Source organism: Aegilops tauschii, chromosome 5 (assembly GCF_002575655.3).
Source record: "Aegilops tauschii subsp. strangulata cultivar AL8/78 chromosome 5, Aet v6.0, whole genome shotgun sequence".
NCBI lineage: Eukaryota > Viridiplantae > Streptophyta > Magnoliopsida > Poales > Poaceae > Aegilops > Aegilops tauschii.
In genome coordinates this window covers 487,810,157-487,822,772 of record NC_053039.3, presented here as the reverse complement: position 1 = coordinate 487,822,772, position 12,616 = coordinate 487,810,157, and the positions used below count along the sequence as shown (strand labels likewise).

At 48.7% G+C, this 12,616-nt stretch overlaps 1 protein-coding gene across 2 annotated transcripts; it reads right to left on the bottom strand.

Moving 5' to 3' along the window:
* Positions 1-2,079: 2,079 nt before the first annotated feature.
* Positions 2,080-4,740, bottom strand: LOC109779908 (uncharacterized). Of its 2 annotated transcripts, none has more exons than XM_020338514.4 (7): positions 4,519-4,740; positions 3,961-4,419; positions 3,705-3,779; positions 3,523-3,588; positions 2,963-3,028; positions 2,646-2,708; positions 2,080-2,540 (listed from the first exon to the last, which is right to left on the bottom strand). In XM_020338514.4, exons 2-7 carry the CDS (start codon positions 4,402-4,404, stop codon positions 2,325-2,327), a joined length of 930 nt encoding a protein of 309 aa, XP_020194103.1. In that variant the 5' UTR covers positions 4,405-4,419; positions 4,519-4,740; the 3' UTR covers positions 2,080-2,324. The 2 variants fall into 2 exon arrangements, with proteins under 2 accessions (XP_020194103.1, XP_020194104.1); XM_020338515.4 differs by having other exon boundaries at positions 4,523-4,732.
* Between the last annotated feature and the right edge of the window lie 7,876 nt (positions 4,741-12,616).

Genomic DNA, 12,616 nt, shown 5'->3' with positions numbered 1-12,616 from the left:
GGATGCACACAATAATGTAGCCGCAGTCGTTTCCTGGACCACAGTTTGACGGTCGGGACAGTTTACGCCTCGATTTCGAGTTCAGAGTATCAACTCTGGAGGATGGGGCGTTGACCCGTTGGTTGAGCAGCTGGGGTTGCTATCAGCTCATTCGAGTTCGAGTCCCGGCTCGGACGCGCGGTGCTCGCGGAATTTCTCTTATAAAAATGCCAATAAAGGTTGGACTTTGGGTTGGTCTTATTTTTAGAATATCAACTTGGCACACTCAGGATCTTGAACAAATGATTTGCTAAGATAGAAATTGCATACAGATGACATCAGCATCCCTTCAAACTTGAAACTGAGGGGAAAGAGAAGCTACTAAGAGCATCTACAGCCGGGCACCCCAAACCGGTCTCAAACACCTGGATGGCCGCCCGGTCACTAACCGGTCATGAAAATGTGATCCTGGCCGGGCGCCTTAAATGGGCCTCAAACGCCCGGGCTGACCGGCATCCCTCATATCCAGCCCCAATATGAGACGGATATGGGGCGCCTGGGCGCGTCCGTCACGTCGGACTGGCGTCGGGGTCCTACGCGGAATCGCTCGGAAATCGGGCGGTCTGATGGACGTCTCCTCCGTAGCCTCGGTGTGAACGTCGTGTGGCACCGCTCCCACTTGCCGCCTGAGGCCAAATCCGGCTATTTAAGCCAGCCGGTGTCCCCCAACCCTAGCCCATCCACCTCCTCCCTCTCTGCGCCGCAACCCGAACCCATCCACTTCCTCTCCCCCACTCTCCCCACGCTCTCCAGCATCGCCATGGTCCGGTAGAAGATCATCACCTACGCTATGCTCACGCCGGAGCGTCGGTACCAGATTGCAGAGGAGGAGGAGGAGGAGCAGCCGGAGCCGATGGTGGTGGCGGATCCAGAGGAGGACGAGGCGGAGCATGCCGCTCCGGGCTTCAACATGGAGGACACGGAGGTGGAGTTCGCCGTCGCCCAAGCCGCGGAGATGGCGGAGCAGCAAGTCATCCTGGAGTCCATCGAGGATGAGGCCTATATGGAGGCCCACCGGTAGTTCCTTCGGCAGGAGCGGGCAGCGACTGCGCTCTTCGCCAAACTCGACACGAAGATTGAGGAGGAGGCCGGAGCGGAGCAGACGGAGGCGCCGAAGCTGCAACTGCCACCCAGGTACCCGGAGTCGGGCACGGAGATTGTCGACATCTCTAACGAGGAGTAGGGTAGTTGATCTACGTAGTATGTAGGTTTTTTCTTTGCATGCTTTTGTATGGATTTAAGAATTCTAGTATGAGGTGGCCGGATGCAGTTTCGCAAATTTGAGGTCTGATCGATCATTGCCCGTGGAGGCGCGTCCGCGGGCGTTCGACGGAAGAGATGAGTTACGGACCGCCGGATTTCTGGACGATTTCGTGTCGGACCCCGACATCAGTACAACGTGGCGGGCGCATCATATCCATCTAATATTTCGGTTGGATATGAAAGGTGCCGGTCAGCCCCGGTATTTGAGGCCCCTGTCTAGGTTGAAATTTTGTGGGCCCATCCGGACGTTTGCGGAGGGCTTGGAGTGTCGGGCTGTCATTAGTTGAATGGCCGACGCACCGCCTACTGTCCGGCAGACACTCGGTGACGATGATTTGGTGACTAGCCAGCCGTGGAGTTGCCCTCGCCCCAGCAAATTAGAAAAATGCAGATAGTGTGGCACATTGTGCAAGGTCCTACTTCCAAGAGAGACGCATGATACCAGGAACAAGACAGCATATTCAGATCTGACGGAGCGTATCCCCGATGCAGACCACGGATACCGGAGCCTGTCGTCGATCCGCACCGCTTCCCTAGCATCAACACGGACAGACACACACACATCTAGACTAGTAGACGTCGCCTCTAGCTACGCACCCACGCGCACCAAGTTAAACACAGATATCAAAGCCTGCCGTCCGCCCGTCCACAATCCTTCGGACAAGCACTAAAGTACCATTCACTGCCTGTCGTGACAGCACGGAGCCATTCGTGGCATCGTGTCCGAGCGAGCATCTCGGCCACATCAAACCCTGACGAGTCTTTCGACGCTGAACACAAGTTGGAATTTGGAGCAGCGTTGCTAAAAAAACGTCGGAAACACCGCTGCATATGCACACTTGGTTCGAGCCACCTTTCGCCGGAACATGGTTACATGGATCACAGCCACGGCCCGTGCACCTAATAGAACGACAAAAAGAAGCTCATGGAGTCCTACCGCGGATTAACTCTGAGGAGCCTACTACCTGAAGTACTCTAGAGTAGTAACCCAAGCTGAAGCTGTAAATGTAACTGGAGCTAAGCTAGGCCAGCTGCCTGCTAGGATGATGATCCCGATCCCCGCGAAGCATCCCAGCAGCGACCGCGTACTCCTCCTCCGCCGTCGCCGGCATGCCCATCGCCGGCACCGACGACCAGACGTCGGCGCCGTTGCCGCTGCCGCCGGCGACGTGGTCGGTGCAGGACACCGGCACCAGGCACAGCCCCCGGCTCCGCAGGTCGCCCGGCTCCACCACCGCCTGCACATCGTCCGTAAAACCACACGTCAGATCACCTACGCATAACCAGACAGCGACGCGACACAACGCGCCGCGGTAAAACTTCGATGGCGCCGGGTAGCTTACCGGGAGTGGGGCGGGCGGCGCGGAGGACGGCGGCAGGCGCTGCATGTACGGCGAGCTGAGGACCTGACACCAACCAGGGAAGAAGAAAAGCGACGACAGTGTTAACATGCATGCGGCGCGGAAGCGGTACACGCACGGCAACAGCTACGGCCTAGCTAGCTCATCTCCTCGCTCGGCGTCTGCACGTACTCGTACGTACGTACACTGAGTAGAGACAGTATAGACTGGGCCTGCTGCTGTCGCGGCAGCGATTTAATTTTTAATTTTAATTTTAATAATAATGGACGTAGGTAGTAGCTGGTGCGTAGTGTACGTACCTGAACCTGGTCGTGCAGGAAGCGTATGTAGCCGAGCGCCTCGTGCAGGACGGAGGCCGTGTCGGTCTGCATAGGCAGCGGCAGCGGCAGGTTAGGTTAGGTTAGGTGGGTCAATGCAGTGCAGCAGCTCACATAGGAGTATCATCCACCCGTCAGTCAAAGGGTCAAAAAGAGGAGAGACAGCAGCTTCAATGACCCATAGTCTGCCTTAATTACCGTACTATCCGTCTAACATGCATGGTTGGAAGCAAAAGGAAACTACAGTGATGTAATGTTAACGATGTGTGTGTGTGTGTGTGTGTGTGTGTGTGTGTGTGTGTGTGTGTGTGTGTGTGTGTGTGTGTGTGTGTCAGCCTGTGGGTCTTTGACCAGTTGATTCATCTGCGTGAGTTTTTACGGCAAGAAATGCAGATTTTATCGCGGGTAGTTTCAGCTGTTGCACCGGGATGGCAAGGCAGGCACGTATAGCAGAGGGAGAGAGATGATAAAGAGCGTATCGCCAAAAGCGAAAGGCTTTTCCAGCTTTTGCGATCTCCTTTTTCACTGTCTTTCTTTCTTACCTTCCCGAACGGAGAAACCAGCTGCTGCAGCGCCAGGATCCTCTCCCCGAGCCGCTCCTTCCTCGCCTGCACAACCACAGCCAACCAAGTTTTTACTCCACTTTTTTACTTCACTGGATCATCATGTCTTAATTAAATTGGTCAGATGAGACGATTTATTAGTGGAGGAAACAAGCACTCACCCTGGGCCTCTTGTTTGTAGAAGCGGCAGGTGGAGCAGCCTTTCTCTGATCGCTGCTGCCTCTTGATCCTCTCTTCTGAAGAAGAACAAAGAACCAAGATAACCATCGGTCAGTTAAGAACTTAATCGTGCAAGAAACCTCCAAGAAACTTGCCGCAACAACCGGTCAACCGTCTTAATCTTCTTGCAAGAAAACGGCAGAAACACCAACCAACAATGCAAAGGATCGACGAAGAGAGGAGTTGCAGTATACACACCTTGCTGGGCTGTGGCTTGGAGGTGGAGATGCCCGAGGCGGCGGTGGCCGTGGGCGAGGACGACATGGTGGAGATGGAGGAGGAGCAGTCGGTGGTCGGGCTGGACTTCTGCGGGGCAGCCACCGGGACCGCTGGACCGCCGGCGCCGTGGTAGTAGTACTGGAAACCGAAGATGTCGCCACCACCGTAGTACTGCTGCTCCGCCCGGCCGCCGAAGCTCAGGACGTGGTGACACGGCGCCGCCGGAGGAGCCAGGTAGGAGGCGCAGGTGGGAGAAGCGACCGTATGAGTGCTGGCGCTGGTGGTGGTGGTGGTGGAGACGGCGGCGGAGGAGGACGGCGACAGGCAGAGGAAGTAGTCGGCCATGGCCTCCTCCCCGAGCCCGAGCATATCCAGGTACCCCCTCCCTCCAGCCTCCGCCATGACCTCCTCTTCCTTCACCATGATCTCCAGCTCGCACTGGCGCACCACGAGCAAGACACGCACGGGATTAACTATGAGCACAGGAAAGAAAGAAACAAACAAGAGGATTAATCGAGGAAGATTGGCGCGCCGTACCAACCAGATTGGGTGTCTTCTTGCTGCTTGGCTCTGGTCAAAGGGGTTTCGCGCCTTCCGCCGCTGCCGCGCTCTGGGAGCTCTGTGCGCGGCCGGAGTTCAGGCCTCGCACACACGCGAGCTTAAAAACGCTTCCACTTCTGAGTGTGGGGAGAGGGGACTGAGACGGAGGAGGATGTTGGAGTGGACCATGGTCTCGCTGTCTGGCTTCTCTCCTCCTTTCTCTAATGTAGAGGCCGAGGCCGAGGCCAGTGTACAAGTACGACCGACCGAGAGGACGGGCGGCTTTGTGATGCGGCGCCGGGACAGGGCTGTCAGAGGCACATACCAAACCAAGATTTGGAGAAGCGCTATGCGGAGTGTTACATATCCACCATTTCTTCACAAGAAAAATACAGAGTAAAATTCAGCTATTATTTCGATAATGGGACTATATTAATATCAAGATTATACGAAATACACCCAGCCTCTGAAACAACATAATGCTTAGATTCAGTTAACATCAAGGATGCCCACATCCAAAAGAAAACAAAAGAGAAAGAATAAAGAAAACAAAGACCCGGTCAAAGCAAATAGAGATTCGCAGCAGCAAGAGCACGACCAGTGGTGATGACACCTAGACTTCGAAGAAGGTTCTCCAAAACGACGCCTTCAGAAAGGTAACAGTGCACAAACACAGTCATCATCCGGTCTAACCAGCCAGGGACGGATCTAGGGGGGGACGAGACCCCCCCCCCCCCCCCCAACGATCGTCTCGTCCCTCGATATCGATCAGTTAATCGCTGATTTTTTTGGCTTGCCCCCGTGTCCAGCGCAGGCTTCGCCCCCCCCCCCCCCTATCCTTCCCCACCCCCATTGTCATTAACGTGTAAGCTTCAGCCCATGTACAGCCCATTACGTGCTAAAATAAAAAAAATCATCATAAAAGAAAATTGCCTAACAGGCCATCATGGAAGGAAAGGAGGCCTGTTAATTACAGCACGCAGCCACGACCTGATTACGCACTCCCCTATCGCTAATCTCTCCAAGCCGCCGCTGCTATCGAAACTGACGCCTGATGGCTGCTGCGATCAGATCTCTTCTTCGGGTCGCCATGGAGAGAAGCGGAGAAAGGAAGGGATCGCCGGAATACGCAGGTGTCGATCCACGCACATGTTGCCAGTTCCCAGCAGAGACGACGCATGGATGAACAGCAACCACAAAAGGGGAAAAGGTAATTGTTTCTCGCTTCAGATTGGTTCTTTGCTTTAAAAATTATAGAAGTATAATTAGACAGATTTAGAATCAATTATAACATTCCTACTTGTGCTTGTGTAAACATGAAGAAGAATAAGAGAGCAGGATCGATTCATAAATTTTCGATTCAGGTTTTGGGATTGGGTTCAGTCAGTGAAGTCCATCTTGCCAATTCCAATAAATAATGAGATTAGGTAAAATATTATTTATACCCACATCGCATTACTACAAATTATTCTTTGATAAGTTTATCTGATGTTTCTAGTGTTCTGATTTTTTTTCATTTGTCAATTTTCTATCAAGTTTGATCATGTGAATGCAATGAACAGACACAAAAAGGGTATGTTGATACCATGGCATCTCCATTAGACCAGACCCTAATTTTTTTTACAACATGGCCGTTGCGTATGAGACTTGGTGTGAAACCTCGCCCCCCATGTCGAAATCCTGGCTCCGTCCCTGTAACCAGCATGGTTAGATCTTGAATTTTCACCCTCGAGAAGGTCTCATCTCCACACAATGTCTTCAACAAGAAAAACTACTAGGGAGCCGCCATTGCCAAGTACAACCACCAAAGGCCAGACTTAGGGTTTCACCCCGGAAACTGAGACGCGAAACTCAAAGAGCGCCACCAAGAACGAAGTCTGCTAGTGTAGCCGCCCCACTCGCCGAGAACACTATTGCAAAATGCCAAACATCGAGACACATACTTCTTCTGATCCGCTATGCATGCTCTCTGGAATCTTCACCGGCTCTCGACTCGATACGAGCATGCAAGATGGAACCTCCACTACCTATCCAGTCTTCTTCAAACAGGACCGCCTTGACCCCCCCCCCATCAACACCTTAGTTAACGCGACAATGAAGGTGCCAAGGCAGACCCAAGGTGGATGGTGGTCACCACTAGCCATAGTGAAAGGATCGATATGGTTGACTAGAGGGGGGTGAATAGGCAACTAACAATTTTCAGCTTTTCTTGGCCAAATTAAACTTAGCATCAAAATAGGTTGTCTAGATGTGCAACTAGGTGAGCAACCTATATGATGCAACAACAACAAGTACACGAGCAAGCAAGGGATACAACACAATGAAGGCTTGCACAAGTAAAGGTAAGAGATAACGAAGAGTGGAGCCGGTGGAGACGAGGATGTGTTACCGAAATTCCTTCCCTTTAAGAGGAAGTACGTCTCCGTTGGAGTGGTCTGGAGGCACAATGCTCCCCAATAAGCCACTAGGGCCACCGTATTCTCCTCACGCCCTCACACAATGCGAGATGCCGTGATTCCACTATTGGTGCCCTTGAAGGCGGCGACTGAACCTTTACAAACAAGGTTGGGGCTATCTCCACAACTTAATTGGAGGCTCCCTTCGACACCACGAAGCTTCACCACAATGGAATATGGCTCCGCGGTGACCTCAACCGTCTAGGGTGCTCAAACACCCAAGAGTAACAAGATCCGCAAGGGGTTAGTGGGGGAATCAAATTTCTCTTGGTGGAAGTGTAGATCGGGGCCTTCTCAACCAATCCCTAGAAAATCAACAAGTTTGATTGGCTAGGGAGACAGATCGGGTGAAAATGGAGCTTGGGGAGGGAAGAGGTAGTCTTCTTGAGGAAGAAGACCCCCTTTATATTGTGGGGAAAAGATCCAACCGTTACCCCCCCGAAAGCACAAGTGCTCCCTAGGTGGTTTTGGTAATTAATGTCAACATATCTCTTGTTGTACTAATGTTTTTATCTAGAATATTTCAGACAAGTTCAACAGATGGAGTGGCGTGGACAAGAGGATGTGGGACCCCTTCAAGGTGCGAAGGACAAAGGATTGGCTCAAGCTCAAAAGCTCAAGACTCTACATTTTACTTTTAGTGATCTAAGATCACATTGAGTCCATAGGAAAAGCAAATACTATTAAAAGGGGATGAGGTGTTGCTTAATGGGTTACTTGCTCAAAGTGCTTAGTGATATGCTCCAAAACCCTCAACCACTTTCTCATATCCACATATGTCCCAAACCAAAAGTCAAACTCGGCCCCACCGAAATATTCTATCCGCCGCCACCGAGTTCAGTTGACATAGCCACTGCCAGAAACCCTAGTCACTTCGGTCTCACCGATGGGATCCCGGTCTCACCGAGATGGGCTTGCAAACTCTCTGTTACCTGTTGCAATAATTTCGGTCTTACCGAGATTTGTAATCGGTCTCACCGAGTTTGCCTGACCAACTCTCTGGTTATCTTATTACCAAAATCGGTCCCACCGAGTTTGTGTAATAGGTCCAACCGAGATGAGGTTTTACCCTAACCCTAGCACATCGGCCGCACCGAGTTGATCATATCGGTCCCACCGAAATGAATAACGGTCACATTATGAACTAAATCGGTCCGACCGAGTTCTCTGATTCGGTCCCACCGAGTTTGGTGATTTGTGTGTAATGGTTAGATTTTGTGTGGAGGCTATATATACCCCTCCACCCACTCTTCGTTCGTTGAGAAAGCCATCAGAACATGCCTACACTTCCAACATACATTTTCTGAGAGAGAACCACCTACTCAGGTGTTGAGACCAAGATATTCCATTCCAACCACATAAATCTTGATCTCTAGCCTTCCCCAAGTTGCTTTCCACTCAAATCATCTTTCCACCAAATCCAAACCTGTGAGAGAGAGTTGAGTGTTGGGGAGACTATCATTTGAAGCACAAGAGCAAGGAGTTCATCATCAACACACCATCTATTACCTTTTGGAGAGTGGTGTCTCCTAGATTGGTTAGGTGTCGCTTGGGAGCCTCTGTCAAGATTGTGGAGTTGAATCAAGGAGTTTGTACGCGCAAGGAGATCGCCTACTTCGTGAAGATCTACCCTAGTGAGGCAAGTCCTTCATGGGCGATGGCCATGGTGGGATAGACAAGGTTGCTTCTTCGTGGACCCTTCGTGGGTGGAGCCCTCCGTGGACTCGCGCAACCGTTACCCTTCATGGGTTGAAGTCTCCATCAACGTGGATGTACAATAGCACCACCTATCGGAACCACGGATCAAAATTTCGTGTCTCCAATTGCGTTTGCACACTCCAATCCCATCCCTTTACATTCTTGCAATTTGCATGCTTTACTTTCCGCTGCTCATATACTCTTGTCATGCTTGCTTGATATGTATTGTGAATGTTTAAACATGTGCTAAAACTCCACCTCAACTTGAAGAATTAAAAAACTGCCACTTTTCTTGCTAAGAGTCTATTCACCCCCCTCTAGACACCTCTTCTTGATCCTTTCAATTGGTATCAGAGCATTGGTCTCCATTGCTTTTGTTTAAACACCTTTGGAGGAAGATGGATGAGTCTACATTGGGGAGTCTTAGACGTAGAGTGCCTATACTTGATGAAGAGTTCTTTCATGAGTGAAAAAATGAGATGCTTGTGATTTTCAATGAATATCATTTGAACGAGTACATTACTAGCCCTTGTGTACCTCATGTTGATCCTTTGCATCCTACCCTTGATGAGCCTATTGACATGATTCGCAACCTTAGAACTGTTAATCTTATCACTAGAGGTTTGCGTAGAAACTTGATTGGATGTTTGCCTACTCTTGATTGTGCCTACACTATATGGAGATTTCTTGAGGAAAGATTTCCAAACTATTCCTTGCAAAACTTAGATGAAACTCTCCATAAGTCTATTGCCTTGAGTAAGATGAATTCCAATGATCCCAAGTTTGGCAATTGTCTATTTGAGCTTACCAATCTCATGCGTGCCAAAGGAGATGTTGGAATCATTAGCAATATCATCTCCGAAGCCATTAGATTTCATAAACATGACTATTGTGATGATCATTTATCTAATGAATCACTCTCCCTAGGAATTGATCCATCATATGATGATGTTGAGCATGGATACTATGATGAGGACGATGATAGTGACTTTGATCTCGGTGAGTCTATGAGACACTTTGGTTTTATGGCTAATCTTCGCGGCTACATGGCTGGAGGAAATGAATGGGTTCTTGATAGTGGATGTACCGATCACATGACCGGAGACAAGGATATGTTTCGTGAGCTTGCTGAAAACGACGGCCCTTGAAAGTATGTCACCTTTGGTGATAACTCAAAGGGTAAGGTGGTTGGCCTTGGTAAGGTGGCCATCTCACATGATAGCTCCATACAAAATGTCATGCTCGTTGAATCTCTTGGCTATAATTTACTTTCCGTATCTAGACTTGCTGACTTTGGCTTCAATGTCCTGTTTACTGAAGTAGATTGCCAAGTGTTTCGTAGAGATAACCATAAAATGGTCTGTACCGGTATACGCAGAGGTGATCTATATATTGTTGATTTCACTAAAAAGGCTCAACCTAGAACTTGCTTAATTGTTAAATCCTCTAAAGGCTGGTTGTGGCATAGAAGGTTAGGTCATGTGGGCATGCAAAATCTTGATAAGCTTACTAAAGGTGATCATATCCTTGGAGTAAAAGATGTTATATTTGACAAGGATAGATTGTGCAGTGCTTGTCAGGCGGGAAAACAAGTTGGAGGAGGTCACCCCGTGAAGAACATCATGACCACGAGAAGACCGCTCGAGCTACTTCATATGGATCTCTTTGGTCCCAATGCCTACAGAAGTCTCGGTGGAAACTCATTCGATCTAGTTATAGTCGATGATTTTTCAAGATTTACGTGGGTGTTCTTTCTTGATGATAAATCGCAGGTCCAAAATATTTTCAAGAACTTCGCTAGGAAGGCCCAAAGGTTCGCAGCGACAACGGAACGGAGTTCAAGAACGCAAATGTGGATACCTTTCTTGACGAAGAAGGGATTTCACACGAGTTCTCGTCTACGTACACACCTCAACAAAATGGAGTTGTTGAGAGGAAGAACTGGACTCTTATTGAGATGGCGAGAACGATGCTTGATGAGTACAAGACTCCAAAACACTTTTGGGCGGAAGCGGTTGAGACAGCTTGTCATGCAACAAATCGCTTGTATCTTCACAAGCTACTCGGCAAGACGGCATACGAGCTCCTCATCGGTAACAAACCCCAAGTTGGATACTTTCGAGTATTCGGCTCAAAGTGCTACATTCTTGATAAGCATCATCGTTCTAAATTTGCTCCTAAATCTCATGAAGGTTTCCTACTTGGTTATGGCTCAAACTCTCACACTTACTGTGTCTACAACAATTTCACCCGAAAGGTTGAAGAGACGGTAGATGTGAAGTTTGATGAATCTAACGGCTCGCAAGTAGAGCAATTGCCAATTGATGTAGGAGATAAAGGTCCTTCGGAAGCAATCCAAGACTTGTCTATTGGCAAGATTCGTCCAACGGAGGTGAAGGAGAGTACCTTGTCCGTCCAAGTGGAAGCTTCTACCTCACGTCAAGGTGAACCAAGAGTTGACATGGAAGCATCCACAAGTGGGACACGCCAAGATGAAGAAAACGAGGAAGTACACCAAGATGAACCTCATCAACCTCCTTCTCCACCACGACAAGAGAACGACAACGTCAACAGTGAAGAAGGCCAAGAAGAAGAACAAGATGATGAAGAAGATGTTCCACCCCGACCAAAACAAAAGCTCTCATGAGTTCGAGCAAGAGTCGCCAGAGACCACCCCGTCGAGCAAATCTACAATGACATCCAAACCAGGAGAATCACTCGCTCTAAAACTCGTTTGGCTAATTTCTATGAACATTATTCATTCATCTCTAGCATTGAACCTATGAAAGTTGAAGAAGCATTGGAAGATCCGGATTGGATAAATGCCATGCATGAAGAGCTACACAACTTTGAGAGAAACCAAGTGTGGACATTGGTCGAGAAGCCCGAGAAAAACCACAACATCATCGGTACCAAATGGGTGTTTCGCAACAAGCAAGATGAAGATGGACAAGTAGTTCGCAACAAAGCATGTCTCGTCGCCCAAGGCTACACTCAAGTCGAAGGTATGGACTATGGTGAGACATATGCCCCCGTTGCTAGACTTGAGTCCATCCGCATCTTACTTGCGTATGCTAATCACCATGATATTACCTTGTACCAAATGGACATTAAAAGTGCTTTTCTAAATGGTGAAATTAAGGAGGAAGTTTATGTTAAGCAACCTCCCGGCTTTATCAATTCTAAGAAACCCGACCATGTTTACAAACTTCACAAAGCTCTTTATGGTCCTAAACAAGCTCCTAGAGCATGGTATAAATGCTTGACCAAGTTCCTTATTGAGAAAGGCTTTGAGACTGGAAAAATATATTCTACTCTTTTTACTAAAAGGGTTAATGGTGAATTATTTGTGTGCCAAATTTATGTTGATGATATAATATTTGGTTCGACTAACCCTCATTTTAGTGAGAAGTTTGGAAAGCTAATGTCGGAGAAGTTTGAGATGTCTATGATGAGTGAACTCAAATTCTTTCTTGGTTTGCAAATCAAGCAAAACTAAGGAGGGTACCTTTGTCTCTCAAACAAAGTACACCAAGGACTTATTCAAGAAGTTCAACATGCAAGAATGCAAAGGTATGAATACACCCATGCCTACTAGTGGACATCTTGATTTGACTAAGGATGGTGAACCGGTTGATCAAAAAGTTTACCGCTCTATGATTGGTTCATTGTTATATCTATGTGCCTCGCGTCCCGATATTATGCTAAGTGTGTGCATGTGTGCATGATATCAAGCGGCCCCTAAAGAATGTCATCTTAAGGCTGTGAAAAGGATAGTGAGATACTTAATACATACACCAAATTTTGGCATTTGGTATCCTAAGAGGTCTTCTTTTGATCTTGTTGGCTACTCCGATTCGGACTATGCCGGAGACAAGGTTGATAGAAAGTCCACTTCGGGTACTTGTCAATTTCTTGGTAGATCTCTTGTCTCTTGGTCC

What these genes read in the sequence shown, in the direction of transcription:
- LOC109779908 (XM_020338514.4), bottom strand. Translation starts at nt 4,404, where the DNA reads ATGGTGAAGGAAGAGGAGGTCATGGCGGAGGCTGGAGGGAGGGGGTAC. An exon ending in TCCTGCACGACCAGGTTCAG is followed by an intron (nt 2,709 to 2,962) that starts GTACGTACACTA and finishes GGTTGGTGTCAG; the next exon opens with GTCCTCAGCTCGCCGTACAT. An exon ending in CGCCGCCCGCCCCACTCCCG is followed by an intron (nt 2,541 to 2,645) that starts GTAAGCTACCCG and finishes GACGATGTGCAG; the next exon opens with GCGGTGGTGGAGCCGGGCGA.